This window comes from Dromaius novaehollandiae, chromosome 1, assembly GCF_036370855.1.
Source record: "Dromaius novaehollandiae isolate bDroNov1 chromosome 1, bDroNov1.hap1, whole genome shotgun sequence".
Lineage (NCBI taxonomy): Eukaryota > Metazoa > Chordata > Aves > Casuariiformes > Dromaiidae > Dromaius > Dromaius novaehollandiae.
The window spans coordinates 99,301,755-99,320,103 of record NC_088098.1 but is presented as its reverse complement, the minus strand read 5'-3'; the positions used below and the strand labels follow the sequence as shown (position 1 = coordinate 99,320,103).

The window sequence follows — 18,349 nt, the reverse complement described above, 5'->3', positions numbered from 1 at the left end:
AGTCATAACTGCAAATAGCACAGTGGAACTGAGGAGCTATTTCGCTCAGAACAATAGTAACATTATTGCATATGTACAGTACAGTAATATGACATGACCGCTGTGGCAATTACAGGAAGTTGGGTCCGGATGGCAGGGGAAAAGGGAGATGGGCTGACTGGCTCACTTGTTCATTCAGTTCTCTCCAAGGCAGGCTGTGCTCAAAATAATTTTGTCAAAATCTGTAGCAAAGCTCTTTCCTGGAGAGCTTCAAGCTGCACGTGTCAAACTGTGTTACTACTGAATTCTTAGTACTGTCCCTGCATTATCACATAACCCTCCTCACTGATTCATTCATTCTTCATCACCGTTCAGCCCTGGCATGTATTCTGGTAGGGCTGATAGGCCTTGGGTAAGATCAGAACGCAATGTACCAAACAATGTACAAACCCACTCACAATATCCATTCCTGATTTACAGGCAAGATACTGAAACACAAAGACATTGCACCCCAGCAAAGCACTTACTGGCGCTGCCAAAAATTAAACTCACAAGCATTCATGCCAAACACAGGCCCTCTAGTTACACCACACTTTCCCGAAACTTCTTCTTTTCCTTCCTGGCACAAGGTGGCTCTAATCCTTTCCTAATTCCAGTCTATCTTCCTCCATGCCACAGTTTCTCTTTTTGGCCTAGAAAGACAATGGCTATTTTGTATTTTGAAGGGTTAATGCTAGGATATTCTAAATGCTGTCCATAAAGCCAAAAAAAAGTGTTCAGAAAACATGAAGTGGAATAGCCAAAAATAGTAAAAGTGCCTTAAGAAAGTTTAAATATAATCATACATCTATGAAACATACATATTATGTACATCTATAGGAGAAGCAGGGGGAGAAAGAGCAAGAGACCTAGGTTATTTCTCTTTGCCTTCTGTCTTCAGGTACACTTTGCAATTAATTCTCATGCTTCACAAGCACTGCCTTGTTATCACAAGGGCTAGCACTTCTTTTTAAACAGTGGCTTTAAGACTGAAAAGCTTGGCAAAACTTTGTGTCCTTATCTAAATAATCCATGAATAAAGTGTAAAAATAAATAAATAAATAAATAAAAGCAAGTAGAAAGTAGCACAAAGTCTTCCACGTACAGGCTATTTCAAGCACATACATGGCCCAATAATTATGCCATAGTCTGTGATCTCTGTTTTCAGGAATTTCCACAAGTTTTTAAAACAGCTGCATCAGTACGGAAGAAACACAGTCAGGCAGGGGTTTCCTGTCAAACAGGTGCTGAGAGCAGTGATAAATTGTAGGAGAGACTCGAGTCACCCCAGAGGCATTTCAGGGGCAAGTACCATCACGTACTGCACCAATACCTGGCATCGTTTGGTGACTAAGATCAACCATCTATTTCACCTCAAGATGACACCATATTCAGATATCATTTCTTACCCTAACAAGAATGTAGTCATTGTAGGAATGGATGGATCCAACAATTTCTTGCCAGGATACATCGCCAACACCAAGACCACCAGTATTATTATGGGTGAAATACTTAAGCAACTAGAAAAAACTGTGGTCCCTACATGGACATTAGAACACTTGCTTTCGCAAGAAAACAATGCAAAAACGAACATCAGAAAGACAGCAACTACCAGCCAAAAACTGAGCCCTAATTCTGTTAAGGTGGCCATAAGTTTAACTTTATTTCAGCAAAAAGTATCACCCAGTGCTTCTACCTGTGCACTGCTTTTCTGTGGAGGTTTGGCACTGTACTACTGAAGAGCCAAGATTTTGCCTATCTTGGATCAGATCTGCAGGGACCTTAAACACATAGATACACAAAAACGATTAAAAAACTGTTGTTTTCAGTGAGCCAGAACTTTTCATCTGTTGGCATTAGGAGTGGCATCTGTTTTGCTGTCTGATACTATTTTCTCCAAAACACTTCAGCTGCTACTTTATGATATTTTGCCTGTTTGCTGCAGGTTGTTTGCCTTCCATTTCTTTTTTAAACTTTCAAATTTATGTAATCCTTTCAGACATCCTGCAGAACAAAACCTGTGGTCTCTCTTTGAGTTGGTTTATTTCTACAAAGATACTTTCAGAATTAACTGAGCCACAGGTTTAAGTCTAGTGCAAGCACTCATCAGAGGCTGGATTGTTTGCTTGCTTAGTTAGTTGGGTTTTTTTCTACTTTTTAATAGGGAACACAGGAGAAAGGATTGAAATTACTGTAATGGATTTGACCAGTGCTATGCTTCATAATGAAGAAAATGTTCCAAATGTGCTACACTTCACAATGAAGAAAATGTTTTAAGTGACTCTGCCTTTTAAATAACAAAAGTCCTTTCCTAGGCTGCTTTCCACACTTCAGTTCAACTGAACATTTTTAACTAGACTTGCCATTTTAGTTTTCTAATCATTACACACTAGTACAAAAATGTTATACATCCTATCATACGATTGCAAGGAAATGTGGCCAACCTACAGGTTTTAGAATAATTTGCATTCGTTTCCTTGAATCTTGAGACTAAAATAGAAAAAATATAAAAGACGGGAAACACCTCTTGAGTTGTCCAGCAACAACTTAAAAATGTGACCACAGGCATTACTGAAAGCTGCAGTATCATTGAGGGGAAGGTGAGAACGAGGAAAGGTGCAGGCAGGAAGCCCAGTAAGTTTAAGCTTAAACTGGATGTGTGGTGTCATTTCACAGAACAAAGAGCTAAGAGTACGATTCTCCTTTTCACATACAGGTTGAGCGAGTACAGCTGCAAAACAGTGTTCAGGCTCATAACAGGGTACATAGAAATTGAGGGCAAAAAGCTCAAAGGAAAACAAAGCAAGCTGTAAGGCTTGAATTAAATGAGAAGTGTGAAAGAGCTAAAAAAGTAGAGCTTGTCTAAGCAAGAGCAAAGAACACAGAACACACAAAAGGCTTCAAATATTTCTTGAAAGTATAAAGAAGGGGGGTAGAGTAGCTAGTTAGAGTTTTTCCACAAGTGACGGGTTAAAATTATGCGATAGAGCATGAAATTTAAAAAGGAAAAGTTACTGGCTGGAAGTCCTGGAAAAACTTCCTGACCTTGAGATATTATTGGCTGTGGAACGTCCTATCAAGAAAGGAACTGCTGGCTGGAAACCCCAACAGAAAGTGCACTAGAGGAAACAATCTCTCTCTGATTTGAAGATGACAAGTTTATCTTACAGGCCCTTTCCATTTCTGTACTTAAAATCTTATCATAGTGCTAGCATATTTTGCAGACATAACTGCATATTTGAGAGCAACTAAATATTCAACTACACAGGAGAACTGATGAATTCCTTTGAGTTAATCCCAGAGAGATTATTCTAGAGTACCAAAACTGTCAGTCAACAAACAAAATAAACCAACATAATTACTTTAGAACTATGCATTTGACAGATGTCTCATCTATCATTCTGTATAATAAAAGAGAAAGCCATCTTCTGAAACTGCAGCCTTCTTTCATTCTATTCCTTTGCTGAAAAAACATTAATTATTTTTAATAAATCAAAATATATAACCCACAATGTGGAAAAGACTGTGGAACAGTGCAGTTAATACTGTTCTTTTAAACAGCAGATAAACAAAGTCCAAGTCCTAACAGATTCTTTGTTAATCTAAAATATCTTCACTGTAGGTCACATCTTTTTACTTAAGCATACATTGGGAGACAAGACCATTAAGGGGTGCTGTTGATGAGGGAACTATTTTCTTCTACACTTAACAAGTAAATTTACTTACACACATTACTTCACAAAATAACCTCCATCAATTATATAAACAAACATATTTTGAAGGTCAAGGGGAGAACACAGCTAGCTAAGACAGCTTGGTTACCTTTGTCTTTTCACCAATAACATTTCTCTCCAGCTCAGCTATTTTCCTGTTTAGATGATCCAAAATTTCCTTCTCTTTCAGAAGCTCTGTTGTTTCAGATTTCTGTTCCCCATCCAAAAGGGCACATTCCATATCCAACTAGGAACACAAAACATTTTTCAGAAGCAGTCCAGATTAAGAAGAAATCTTGACACACACTTTTTTTCTGGGGGAAGGGGAGTGAGTTGGTGATTATTCACAACAGAGAAACATTTTAAAAAGAAGTATTGATCCCACAAAAGTAAGTTAAAAAGAGATCATAAATCTGAGAAAAACTGCAAAATACAATATTGCAAAATAAAGTCCAAACCAACTTTAGTTTGAGGATTCTTTTTTCAAAACTTTTTCTTTTCTAACTCTTCTCATCTGTGCTTCCTCCTGTTTGATATTATACCAACTATCTGTGCACAGGCTTTGTGCAAAACCCTTTTGGAACAGCTGTTTCTTTCCTGTTGCTGATAATTGGAGTAAGCACAACCTAAATGCCTGGCCAGCTTAGTCTGCAACTGTGAGATTCCAGAGGTCAAGAGGGCTACATAACCTTGCCAATGTAAGGACAAGCAGGTTAAAAGGGAAGATACCACACTTCCTTTCTCTTTAAATGGTCACATGAGATGCCACCATAAAACTCCCAAATGACACCATGTATTTCGATCAACTGAATGACCATCCAACAAGCAAGATCATTCTAACCCCATCTAGGAGTATAATGGTTACAGCTGGCAAAGGCCAATCAGAGTGTCACAGCCATCTCTCTGCTAGGGAAAAATAACCTTGATAGTAGGAGACTACTAGATAATATTATTGTGTACCTAACTTTGGTGAAAAAGCAAAGAATCTGAAGGGTTTGTACATGCCTGAGTTTCCTATGTATTTGCAGAATATAGCAGATGTGTGCTATGAGATATATTTAATAAGCAAGACATTTAAAACCAAAACATACTTCATACCTCTCTTGAGGACTCATCCATCTGGTCATTTAAATCTTTGATCTTCTGTTCAAGTTCTTCCAAATTATTTAGTATTGCTATGCGCTCCTCCTCTAGTTGACCAAGCTCCTGCCGTCTTTGCTCATCACTTATGCTTTCTGGTACCTGCAATCACACATTACAAGAGATTTATTAGAGAGACGTTAAACCCTGTGTTCCCTTTCCCCCCTTCATCTTGTGTTCATTTTAAACAAGTACTGTATTGCTGGTTTTGAACTTGTTAGAAATTTCATACCCACTATGTTGCTATTTCTGTACTTAGAAGATGGACAAGAGAAACAAACACAACACTTGCAGGCACTGGAAGTAAATACTATACTGAACAGTAAATACTATTCATACTCTAGGAATTACTGAAATCTACCGCTTGACAATATTTTACATGCTGTGCTATTTAGGTTGTAAAAAATCCATTTTTCCCCTTATAGAAATAAAGCAGATAGATGAAGATACTTTTTGTATTTCAGCTGTGCATATAACAAAAGCCAGCATGTAGAACAGGACATTTTTTAACCAGCCAGTAAGATGGCATCTTTTGTAAAACAGGGACAAAACTTGGTCCTCTCTCCCTAGTTAGCTCTGGCAGGGGGAGCATCCTTAACATCACTCTTTTCATTTCTATTTACGTATGAGATGACTGTGACAAGAATTAAACAACATGATTAAGAAAATATTTTGATCTTATTATACCAGGAAAGGCTATATTAAAAAGAGTATTGAATTTCAAATGTATTCTTCATGTTCACCTGACCCCTGGGGCTTGCAATCCCATTACTTTTGTAAGGTGGTTCACTCATTGCCTCCAGTCAGAATCAGAACGGGGCTGCGTGCGGGGCTTTGCATTCACCGCTAGACCACACAGCCTTGGTCAAAAGCAGCTCAGCTCAGCTACTGAATGGCTACTCTGAGAGCAGGCGTTTTAACATGTACAAATCTGACCTCGATATTTTAAAACAATGAGCCATGTTTCATTAACACAGTTGCTTGTTACTGCTTTTCTCTGGACTTAGCAGAACGCCCTTTACAATGAATGAACAGTATTCCTTGATTAGCATTATTAATCCTAGCAGGAAAGCTGCTTTTTGTCCGGTATCCTGTTCGGATAACGCTGACATAACATCTTCAATTTCCACTTCCCAAGAAGGATTTAAAATAGGATCTCCGACTTGTACAAAGAAAGTAACAGACATGCATGTGCGAGAAATGCAAGACCACAATAACCAGCAAATGAAATGACCTAGTAACTTTCCAACACATAAAGCATTGGTAAGATCAAGTAAAGCCATAATAGCAGGTTTCCGTTTAACATCTTTTTTACACTGAAAGACTCATAAAGGAGTACCTCTCTGGAAATCTGCTAAGATAAAACACTTTTCTATTACTTCTCTCTCTTCTTTTACACGTACACACTTCTGTTGAACACAAGCATGTATGTAAGTTAAACAGAAGTTAAATATAATTTGTTAGGCATGTAACCATACTGAAGCTCATACAGTATATACACTCTAACAGTAATAAGAAGAAATGGAGAAAATATTTTTAATCTGTGAATAGTCACACAGAAACCTGCTATTATGGCTTTATTTGGTCTTATCAAGATTTTCATTCTAATTATTGAATACAGTTATTTAACACAATACCTATCACCAGATATTGCTGTAGTGCTTGTCTGGCACATGAGAACCTAGGCTCTCATCTAAAAACCAATGAAAGGCCCTTTCCCTAGCCCCCCAACTAGGCTGTTGCTGTCCTAGCTAAAAGAAAGACCTCCAGATGGCAACAAATTGAAAAATAATATACAAATCAGAATTCTGGTGCTTCAGTTGTTAGGAATGCTGTTAGTTCATTTTTTAAAGGACAACTCCCCTTTAGTAGCAAAACCACAGTATGAAGTAAATAGGAAAGAAGCAACAAATGTAGGGATTGCCCTAGAGTGCCAAGAGGCAAGCTGCCACAGTACACTTCACGAGAGGCAACAGCTGATTATACAAGTGGCTGAGGTCCAATCTAGGGGAAGTGGACAGGGCAGTAAATTCAGCTCAGGCAAATCCTCTTCTCCCCCTTCACAACTATTCTAGTTCAGCAATGAGAAAACACCCTCCCCTTTCTACAGAATGGAGGAGTCTCAGCCTAGGAAGAAGTGGCAGAACTTCCCTTTTCTGGTAAATCTCAGCACAGTAACAGTTCTAGGTAGGATTTCTGAACCACTGCTTATCTAAGTAGCTTGAAATTGTTAAATCATTCTCCCACAGAAAATATTAAAACTCTCCCTGATTGGTACATCCCTTGGAAAAAACTCCCAATGTAAATAGCTCTTACAGCAAATGAAATAATCACCATCTCAGGTGCTGGCTACAAAGCTGGATGAACTCTGAGATTAAGACTTATACCTAAGCCACCCCAACCGCAATCCTTGCTGTGAAAACTGACTTCTAGAAGAGAATTTCAAGTATGCAATCCTAGATGTAGTATTTCTTTCCACACAGTGTTACCTTTGGTGTGATACTTAAGTAGGAAGATTCAGTGGAATCCTTCAGGAAGCCAGAAGGAGCTAAAGGTGGAGTCTTCATGGTTTCATTGAAGTGTTCATCAGCTTTCAACCCTCTAGAGGAAAGGAAAGCACCAGCACTGCGACTGTGATTACTCAACTCTGAAAAATCTGAATCACTTGCAGATGATTTCAAGTGGTTTCTAAACCTTGTTTCAAGATTCATCTGTGAATCTTCAAACACTGAATCTTCATCCGATAGCTGAAGTTTTTCAAGTTCTTTGTTAATTTTTTGAACATCAGCAACTGTTGTAGCTGCAGCAGGGTCACTGTCAGATTTGGAGTATTCTGCACACAAATTGAGGATTGTCTCCAGCCGCTGACGCTCCTAGTTTAAAGAAGAATATAGCACTAAGCTTTGCATGTGAACTTTAAGCAAAGATGAAGTCAAAACTAGATTTGCTGCCTTTTTTTTTTCTCTAAGAATGAAAGATTAAAGTCATGCAATTTCATGTATGCCTCTAACAATTAAAGACAATAAACAGATTCATATTAATTGTAACTTGAAGAACCAAAGGTAGTACATATGAAAACCCTAAAAATTGAAAGTACATTCCACAGAAAAAGTATCTATTTACCTTAATATGCCCTGACATTTATATCTCTTTCCAGTGTAGATTAACATTAATATTGTTTATTCATGTTGCTTTAACGAAACCTGATTTGTACATATGTATGTCCACTGAGCTTACTCTATAAAATGCTAATTGTTCCACTTTGTATTATAGGCTTTGTACTTTATGCTATCACTAAGCTGTGAAATATTGCAAAGATTTTCTATTAACTCATTCATCTCTGATTTTTTTGGATTTTCTATCAACTTTGATTTCCTTGAGGGGAGAGGGGGATTAATTCACATTTTGAAACGCCCTGTTCAAAACCCCAGGAGCATAAATATAGCATCACAGCTAAAATATAACAGATGTTGAATGTACCAAAGTGGGGGAAATCTTTATTTACTAGTTACATCAAATTCCACATGGATTCATATTAACATATAAAACTTGAGAATCTTATCAGCTGTGCCAGTTTTGACCTGACATGCTCCAATTTGCAGTAAACATTTAATTCCTGAAAGCTTTGTAGATCTCTATGATACTTGATAAAATGGATTTAAAAGCTGTATTTGTTTTATTTTATTCTATGCATAACTTCCTGTAACTTCTATTTCAGATGAAACTGTTTGAGCTTTTCATTTTTAAGCCATGGTGCTTCTACATAATGTCATGTTTCTTTTGCTAAAAAAGAAAAATAAGGTAAACAAAAAATTTCTTACCATAAGCCTATTGAAAATTCTGCAGGAAAAAACATCACTGTGAAAGTTCCATGCTTGGCATTAATACCTGCACTAATGATCACATTTCTTATTTCTAGGAAAGCCTTCTTTATTTTTAATCACATTAAAAAAAAAGCCCAAAACAAAGAAACATCAGCCACCTTCCCCCCGAACCATGGCAATGGCATTCAGTTTCCAAGTTCTATCTGGCAATACATTTGCAAACAGGATTTGCAAACAGCTATGTCTTACAATCCTAACACCCTAGATGCAGCAGCAAATGATAACAAGAATCAAGCAAGAGTTAGGGCAGCGTATTGTTTCCATTTTCCCTTAAATAAACCATTGGAGCTTTATGAAAATTTAATGCTGGTTTACAAGAATCCAGATTTTTATAGTTACCAGAAGATCACATGGCCAAATGCATTACACATTTATATTACCCCAGATCACCCACAGTTAACTGAAAGAGACACACTTATACACTTTAGAAAGACCCTGAATCCATCTGTTTCAAAGCACTACACAACTGAAAGAGCATGCGAGCCAGAAACGTTGCCTTCAAGTAGCGTATTCCCAGGTTTTCACTGCAGGTTTCTCACACTTTTCTCTGAAGCCTCCTGTAATAGCACCACCAGAGATTGAAATTAATAGAGCCCTGGGCAGCTCTGGGGTAGCAATTGCTCACTTATATTTTCCATGAAATATCTGGTAAAGCAAATGCTGCAAACATCCTTCAACCCCAAACGAACATAATTCCTAACTCCCCAAAGCCTTGTTCCCTCCATGCATCTACCGCCAGACTCTTGGGCTGGTCTCTTACCCCTCCAAACCTGCTATCCTCCCTCTTACTAAGTCTTTGGCTACGCAGCCCAATTCCTAAAGCACTGTGCAAGTGCTGGCTAGGATCTCCGGGAATTATGCAGCTCTCGTGGCTGTGACAGCACCAGGCCTGGCCCCATAATATAATCCTCACAATGGTTACAGACGGGAAACACAGCATTAGAACATTAGAACGCCATCCCTCCCTGCAACAACAAGATCTATCACTTTCAACCATGCCAACCCTGTGTTCCTTCTATAATAAGAAGAAAAAGCAAGTTTTAAATTGCAGCTCCTCCTTATCCTAGCCAAAACGCTACGGTAAGAAGCTCTCGGTGCAAACCTATCCTTTTGTGAGCAGTCAGGTAAAAGAGATTCTTTTTTCCCCCCAGTCTTACATGGTCAGGAAAACTTAAAGGTTACAGGGAAACCTCTGCCAGTCTTCAAAAAATTCCCAATGAACTTTCAGACACGTTACAGAAATGCCGCTATCTCTCGCTTCTATTTTGACATGCACCAGGAGGCTTATGGACAGGAAGCTCTGTGGCTATTTTGTACACTCTGTTCTCATCATTTCATCTCAGCCAACTCATTCCAGCTCCAGCACACCTGCATTTAACTGTTCCAGCAAAAATTTCTGAGTCAAGCAGCCAGCCAGGAAAGCACCCTCGCAATGAAAAAATACAAAAATGGTAGCACATGGAAAAATGGTAGACATTCAACAATTTTGCAAGAAATACTACACATGCTAATTGCAACGCTGAACATAGCAGAGAAGAAAGGTATGTCAAAAGAAAAGAAGCAAGGTGGTTTAAAATTGGTTCTGGGTGGAGGGAGGGATATTGAATCAAGCCTTTTAAGCCTCCTTTCAGCATATTTCCCCATAAAATGTCTTTTCTACTAGACTATAGCATCTTCTTAGATTTTCAGTGGATCTTTTACCTGTTCTGAAAAGCGGTACACAGGGGTGCGCTTGCTATATTAGCAGTTTCACCCTTGTAGGCACTGACAAAGCTACATACATTTATGAATGGCTGGGAATTTAGGTGCTGAAGGAGGATGGGATAAAGACATAATAACAACCCTCCTCTGTTACTGATTAACAATGACATTAAGAGACATGTCTGGCACGCTGTAAAGAACAATACTCTGAAATAGCAGAGATAAATAACTCCCACCGTTCACAGCAATCATGTCAACGAGTCCTGGTTTTGTTCATCTGGTGCATGTCACGTATACAAATTTTAAAAATGTGAAAAGGTGATGTCATATCTAGGCATCAAAGCAGGACTTGACTAATCAACTGTGGCAAGCAGGAAGCTTTTTAGATAAGTGCCTTTAGCAGCTGTATAACCCAAGATTTCATTAAAAATACATGTGCAGTCTCTGTCTTTTATGACTGAAGCTGACAAGAATTATGGCTAATCAGGGCAGCCATGGCTCCCTTTGTCTGAAGGGGAAGCTGCTGCTCTTTTCAGCTATCAAGCAACAGCACTTTTCCACCCTCGCTCTTTAAAAACCTCATGTGCAAGCAAACCACCAGCTTCACAGCACAAGTTTGGTGCAGAAGCTAGTCAAAGAGGATGGTGGTGGTGGTGGGGGAATGCAGAGAGACTGGGGAAGACAGCAGAATAAACTCCCCAAACCTTCTCTCTTACTGACAGCTTCAGTATCCCATGGGCACAAGGCAGGAGAAAGGCTTCTCTTTCCTTCCAGCTTTTTTAAGGCATTGATGATTTTGCATCTGTCAGATACTGAGAGAGAAACTTATTTCACAGCTAGACTTTCAAATGGGTCTGAAAATAACCCTATAGCTGTTCTTCCCCTTCTCTTCCCTCTACTTTGCACCAGTTTCTCACATCAGCCTCATGTATTTCATAATTTTCGGTCCTTGTTCTATTACATTTAGCTTTTTGGCTACGAGGTTATTACTAGCAGCACAGAATTTGAAAAAAAAGTACTAGTATTTCTCAAGGCTGATGCACAGGGAGCCTTTTACAGCACAGAAACCTGTCAGGAGAAGACCTGTAGAAAGACAGCCCCTGTTCAGAGCTGACAGCTGGGTGGAGGCATCAGGCTGCCATGGCTCATCCTCGCCTTCCCCATTCGAACACAAATGAAATGCGATGGAAGTGGGGAAGACAAGAGGGACAGGCCAGAGCCAGAGCTGTTCGCCAGGCAGAAAAGGAGCAGAGCTGCTGCAGAATTAGCTCGTGCATCGCAGTCCCTCGGCAGGCGTGGATTTGGCTCCTGATGAAGCAGCGCTAGTTCTCAAAATACCACTGTGCATTCGCAAAGAATCACCTTTCAGAACAGAGAAGTGCAAACTCCGTTTCTTCATTCAAGTACTGTGTTTTGTTCAGACCATGCCCTTTTGCTCCTACAGGACTTCTGCAGATGCTCATTTTAAAATTACACTAAGGATAGGAGTCTAAAGTGTAAAGCTTTAGTATGATACTTGCTTAAGCTCTGTAAATAAAATAAGTTCTACTGAAATTGATTTCTACCTGGCCCATACTGTTCCCTTTGATAAAACATATAACTGCAAAAATTATGTATGTACTTTTTTGAAGTAAAACCATACGTCTATTTGCCCATTAGTTATTCATCATATTTTGAAGAGGAGTAAACTAAATCCATACTTGGAATTATCAAGAATGCTACAGGAATACTTTGCAAAACAAAAAAAGTAATATTCCTGAAGTGAAAATTGACTGAGTCATCAGCATTAATTACATTCTGCAGGGTTTTTTTTAAATCTGTTATATGGCACTCGCTAATTCACTAAATTAACTTGTTGTTAAGTAGCCATTTTGTAACAGTAGAAAGATTGCCAAGTATTAGTGGTGGGAAAAAAATATCTTGATCTAGCCTTTGTCTACCTGGCTAGAGTTCCTGTAAGAGCTCAGTCACTATTGGTTTTAAGTACAGCTTGGATACTGTATGATTAAAGGATCTATAAAAAGACACATTGCCAAAATAATTTTTAAAACATGCATGTGAGATTTTCCAAGCGGCATAGGAAATCAATAAGCTCTACTAACCATAGTTTTAAAGCTACACCACTTTGAAAATTCCAAAATGTTTTCATTTCGTTTTCCCTCACACGAGCACAGCATACAAAATTGTAATGAATCAATGCTAAATACTTTCCAGAATCAGGGTAGTTTTGTATTATTTCCTACTTACAGAACAATGCTCAGCCGACTGTGGAAAAAATAAGCTCCTCAAATTTTATTATTGCTTGTCAGGTCATTGTTCCTAGAAGCTGAAATCTCTCCAAGTACAATTCTTGCATGTAGTAAAAGTGTTTGTAAACATATGCTTACAGATCCATACAGACAGCTGGCCTATGGAAGGTATACTGCAAATCCTGCCCAAGGAATTTTTAAATATTTAGCACCATCTAGAGGAAATATATTGTACTGCTTAAACATCAGCAATGAATCATCAAGGTTGGTGCTATTCAAATGAGTGGGTATCAAAAAAATAGATGGCCTTAATATCTATCTGACTATGTTGTCTGTGTCATCCCATCCCCGACCTCCTCCCAGGCTGAACAGAACGGCTGTCTTTCAATTCCAGTAGCTGCTACAGTTAGACTTTTATCTCAGACAGAAAAAAGGTGAATTTTATCTTTTTTTAAAGAAGAATTCCAATTGCTAACTGAATCTCAGCGAATATACGTAGACCACAGCGTTGTTTTCTGTTGCTTATCAGCATCATGGGATAACTACGGCAACAGCTTACTCTGACTTCTACTTGTATAAAACTTGTATAAACATCCCTACACCAAGATGCAATGTCCGGTCAGCTCTGCTAGAGAGGAAGCTGAAGCAGACTAATGGATCAGTCTTTTATTTCCACAAGCTTGAGGAGCAACCTTCTGCCAGCCCATCTGCTCCCATAGCCCCTGAGTCCGCAGCTCCCAACAGTAAAACTGGAGAGGGGGCAGCAATGGAAACACTGGCTCCTCCCATTTCTCAAGTCACAGATGAACAGGTTGGCAATATAAGTGACACTAGTGTTCAGCTAGTTTTGGTAAATCTAGCCATAAAAGGCAAATCAAAAGAAAGTGAGAGAAAGAAATACCAAATACACAAGTACATATAAGACTTTTCTGCTTGGTGCAGGGGTAACAAATGCGCATGTTTAAGTCATTCCAAAAAACTGCAGTGCATATTTGCACTGTTTGTACCATTTTTTTTTTTTTAACTTATATGCTTATTACTTTGGGCAATGACAACAGACCACTGGGTTTCACAAGCAGGCTGTGACAACAGCTTCAGATACAACCTTCCAGAGAAGCCTCTGCTCCTTAAAAAGGAAACTAAGCACAGGTTTAACAGATTTCCAGACTATCACAAGTAAAACTCATAATTTCCATGAAAAAAGAAAAGAAAAAACAAAAGATAAGAGACCAAGGGCAGATACTCAGTTAAACTCTAATGCATCCATGCTAAAAAATTCAGAGGTGAATTGTGGCTGACAAACACAACACCCTAAACTTGCTCTCTGCCAGCAGGAGCTGTAGTAGCAGTACCGCTGCAAACTAAGCTCCACTTTATATCTGAACTGTAGAGTGGTCTAATCCTCTAAAAGGAGGGTCATGTTTCCAATAAAGTTCTCTGAATAGTCCCAAACTTTTCTTCTGCCTACCTTGCTTCAAAAGTACAATATATATGAGTCAAAAATTTGTATAAAAATGGATTACATTTATCCAGCCATTTATCTACCAGCTGCTCAACCAGGACTTCTACTCAGCTCTTTGATTCCAAAACACACATTTTTGCTATTGAAGAGCACTTGTTTGGTTGTTGTTTTTTTTTTCTTCCCCCTGGAAGCAGGCCTGTGCAAACCTGGGGCACCTTTGTCCATGGCATATCCCAGTGAAGTTGGACAAACCTGCTCTTTGGAAACTTGGGCTGGATACACAAAGACCCTGTTCACAGGGATCAGTGAGCTCTGTCCACTCAGAAAGCCAAAACCAAAACAAAACAGGTCAGGCCCTGCATGTACAAAGGGCTGATGGGGGGCTCCGAGAGGGACACTAACAGAGTGGATTTTTTACAGATATATTCCTTCCTCACAAAGATCCGAAAACCAACTTTGTGGTTATTCTCTATTGCTCTTTGACCATAGGGATGAGGCACTGTCCTGACTATCAACTCTTCGACCAGATAAAACAAGGAAAAAAAATATTTAGCAGAGTCCTGAAGGGAAGATGAATTCAAGTAGGAGGAAATTTTTTCCTCTTTAAATTATATGTAACAAACAAAACTTTATCTTTTTTTCAGAAAATTTAACATGCTGGAAAAAAATAGGCAAACTCTCTCACCAAAGCATCAGGACTTGAAAAAAGTATTGTCCTGGGAAGTGGGAAAAAAATTTAGTCATTACGTCCACACATAAAACCACGACAAATTTTAGCATTACTGAATGCAGAAGCAACCCCCTAATATCTTCAATCCCTCACCACAAAAAAGTTGTTCCTTGAAATATAAATACGTTGTACTGTACTGCCCTTTATGGCTGATTATCTCTCACGTTTACAGCATTACTGATTGAAAAACCCTCTGATAATAAGAAAACCACTTTACACACACAAAAACATTAAGATCTTGTTTTCCAAAGGACTGGAAGAGAGGAAATTTCAAAATGAAGTCAAATAATGGTAGGGAGAAGACAGCAGGAGGAAAGAGAAATTATCCGTAAGCATTTCTGCTAACATTTTCTGCTTTTGCATGCAAAGGGTAACAACTTTTTCTCAGCTATCTAATCACTTCTACTTCCAACTGACTCTCCTCACCCTTTAAAATCTTGCTGGTGTTTCTGAGAAACGAGAAGCCACAGCTTCAGATGGAGTCCGTGAACGTTTCCAGTGGCAACTGCATAACGTAATGTGGAAAAGCACATTTCGTAGCATCAAATAGAAGTGGGGAGAGGGGGCAACGCCTACTACTTTGTTAAATCTGGGCCTGAATTTCAGATGTCTGACTTCAAGCATGCCAAGCTGAACATTTTTACAATGTCTTGCAAACCAGTAATGTGTATTTTATACGGTATACCTCTGAACAGAACAACGATGAAAATGAAGGACTTTGCCCTCGTAAAAAATTCCTCGCAATTGAGGTTGTGTCAAGGATGAACATAGGACTGGAGGAACAGATTTGAACAGATTATGATCCTTCAGCTGAATCTGTTTAAACATTTGGCTCAGAATGGGGGCCATGACCCTGCACACTCACTGCGCCCTTATTTGTGACCTCAAATGACCAACCACCACTCTCTCCTCATATTTCTCTGTGTATTTTTCCACTCTGGCCTACAGGAATAGGCATGCATGAGAAGGGAACTTTACTGCAGACTCTACTTTGACTATACATAAGCTAGACAGGTTTAGGAGCATCCTATTTCCATTTTCCTCAAAAATAAAAAGATTTGATTTAAAGCACACAAATACAAATACAAAGTTACTGTCACAAATCCAAGATGCAAATTTGCCCATTTAATGACTTCAGGTTCTTAGTGAACAATAAAATCTGTATAATTTGAAGACATGTAAACAGGGTCAGCTAGACTTTGTAGTCACTGCAAAAACTTCTCCAAGGAATGCTACGTACCCTCTTAGGGAAAATTTTGATATGAAACTGTTTCTCCTCTCTTTGTATATTCTGAGTACTTTTCTTCCCTCAAAAGTTGTTTCAATAACACAAGTAAGTTTCATTTTACTATGAAGTTTAATTCAGTGCCGAGGCAGTATGTGCTGTTTTGCTCCAGAGTTTTGACAGAAAAAAATTATGTCCCTTCCTGCTACTGTCCATTTTAGGGGGGAAGAAAGGAAGCCTATGTTTTAATGAAAATATTCAGAAGGAAAAGCTGCAATCAAGCAGAGAGTATTAGGATGAAAACGACTCCAATGTATACTTGAATACACAGCATAGCACATATACAAACATGACTCCAAGCAGCTTACAATGAAGACAAAGATTTTTTTTTTCACCCAGTTACTGCAAATGAACAGCCATGAACTAAACAAAAGTGCTGGATCCTTTCAGTGCAATTTGTGGGTTTTATGTATGTAGACATTTTAACAGAGCCCACAGGATGAATGATCATAATTTATGTGGGTCCCAACACTTTTTTTTTTTTTTTTTAAATTGGCTGAATAATACAATCTGAGCTGTTAAAGCAGCAGACTATTTAAGTATTAGCTTCAGGGACTGCCATAATAAGCAATGCATCTCAAGTAGACAAGATATGAATTTCCAAACACAACAGCGTACATTTTACTGTACCCCTCTAATGGCTAGATTTGGAAAGGACGTTTTTCAAACATTAACTGTCAGGAAAAACTAAAAGGAAAAATTACCAGGCGTTCCATCTCTTGCTCCCTAAGTCTCTCTTCCCTCTGTCTCCTGTGATAGTCCATGAGGTCATCTCTTCCAGAAATGGAACTAATGCTGTTCTTCCGCTCTCTTACAGAAGTTTGCAGTGAGTTTGGTGTCTGTCTGAAACTTTCCAAATCCATTTCATCAAATTCTATGGAACTAGTGGAGAGGTTTCTTCTGACAGAGAATGATCTGTCAAAGTCCACAGGGGAGAAAGAATTACTGGGACTTGTTCCTGAGAGCCCAAATCTATCAAAATCATCAGAAAGAAAGGAGGAAGAAGAAGCTAAAAGCATTTTTTTAGCAATTCGAGGACTTGGAGGAACACTAAGAGTCGAACTAACATAGGGATTATTCTCAGACACAGAATTTGCATGTGGCAAAACCCCTGAGCTGCAAGAAGAAAAATTCAGGTAATTATCAGCATCTAAAACATTCTGAGGTAGATCTTTTTCGCCAAGTTTTTTCCTTTTAGTATTACCCAGAGAGTTTCTCGGGGGCAAACTTAATGGCATCAACTGGCTTTCTGTTGATTTATAAAGTCTGGGTAGGGAACGACTGTACATTCCCATATGACTTAGAGATCCGCCAGAGTATTTCCTAGGTCGTGAACTCAGAGGCTCTGTCACCACATCCTTGTGTTTAACTGGTCTCGCATGAAGAGCCAGGCTGTCTTGAATATTCATCCTCCTGCCTTGCTTTGGGCTCGAAGGCATGCTGGCTGCCCCTGAATTGCTTACAGGTGAAAGCGTCAGTTCACTCCCTGAGCTTCCATTCCACATTGTAAGAAGAGAGCCTGAGATCTTCTTCATGTCCAGCATTCCGGGGAAGTAGACGTTGTCATACGATTTGTTTTTTTGACTGTACTTTGAGTAGTGAAACTTATCCACATGTCCAAGGGATTTTTCATTTTCTCTGTTGGCGTGGATATCAAAGTCTGTCCTTCCCAAGCTGTACCCGCCGAAGGATGGAGAAGTGCCAGATACAGAACTCAAATGCTTTACAGGGATGCTTTTATCTGAAAGATATGGGCTCTCACAAGGGAACAGCTTACCTCCTTGAATTTTGGTAATCGAGTGTGTATTTTTAACATTGGAGGAAGGATTGGCTTTAGCGGGCACAGGTTGTGAAAGGGTTAAATAAGAACCAGCATAGTCCCCGTTTGTTTTAAATTTGAGACTTGATGAATATTTCTTCGGGTTGAGGTTTTCCATAATATCCTGGAGACCGTTTTCAAGTGAATTCACCACAGAACCCTTTCCCAAACTAGCATTTTGTAATTCCATCTGGTTTTGTGCGTGGCTGTACTCTGCCATAATCTTACTGGAATCTGTAAGGAAGATGAGGAAAAAAAAAAGTTTTTAGCAAATAAGTAAGAAGCCTCTTGCATGCACATGCCTGCATATTAATTTAAAAAAATACTTTTTCTAGTAATTATTGTGCT

At 38.9% G+C, this 18,349-nt stretch overlaps 1 protein-coding gene across 9 annotated transcripts in view; it reads right to left on the bottom strand.

Annotated features, from left to right (window-relative positions):
* The window catches only part of PHLDB2 (pleckstrin homology like domain family B member 2), an 88,581-nt gene that overhangs the window by 41,160 nt on the left and 29,072 nt on the right, over nucleotides 1-18,349 (bottom strand). For all 9 annotated transcript variants that reach the window (XM_064522081.1, XM_064522039.1, XM_064522049.1 and 6 more), the window contains 4 exons: nucleotides 16,887-18,235; nucleotides 7,361-7,744; nucleotides 4,830-4,973; nucleotides 3,841-3,978 (listed from right to left, as the gene is read on the bottom strand). In XM_064522081.1, the coding sequence (XP_064378151.1) occupies nucleotides 3,841-3,978; nucleotides 4,830-4,973; nucleotides 7,361-7,744; nucleotides 16,887-18,235 (2,015 nt within the window). The remainder of the gene's footprint in view (nucleotides 1-3,840; nucleotides 3,979-4,829; nucleotides 4,974-7,360; nucleotides 7,745-16,886; nucleotides 18,236-18,349) is intronic.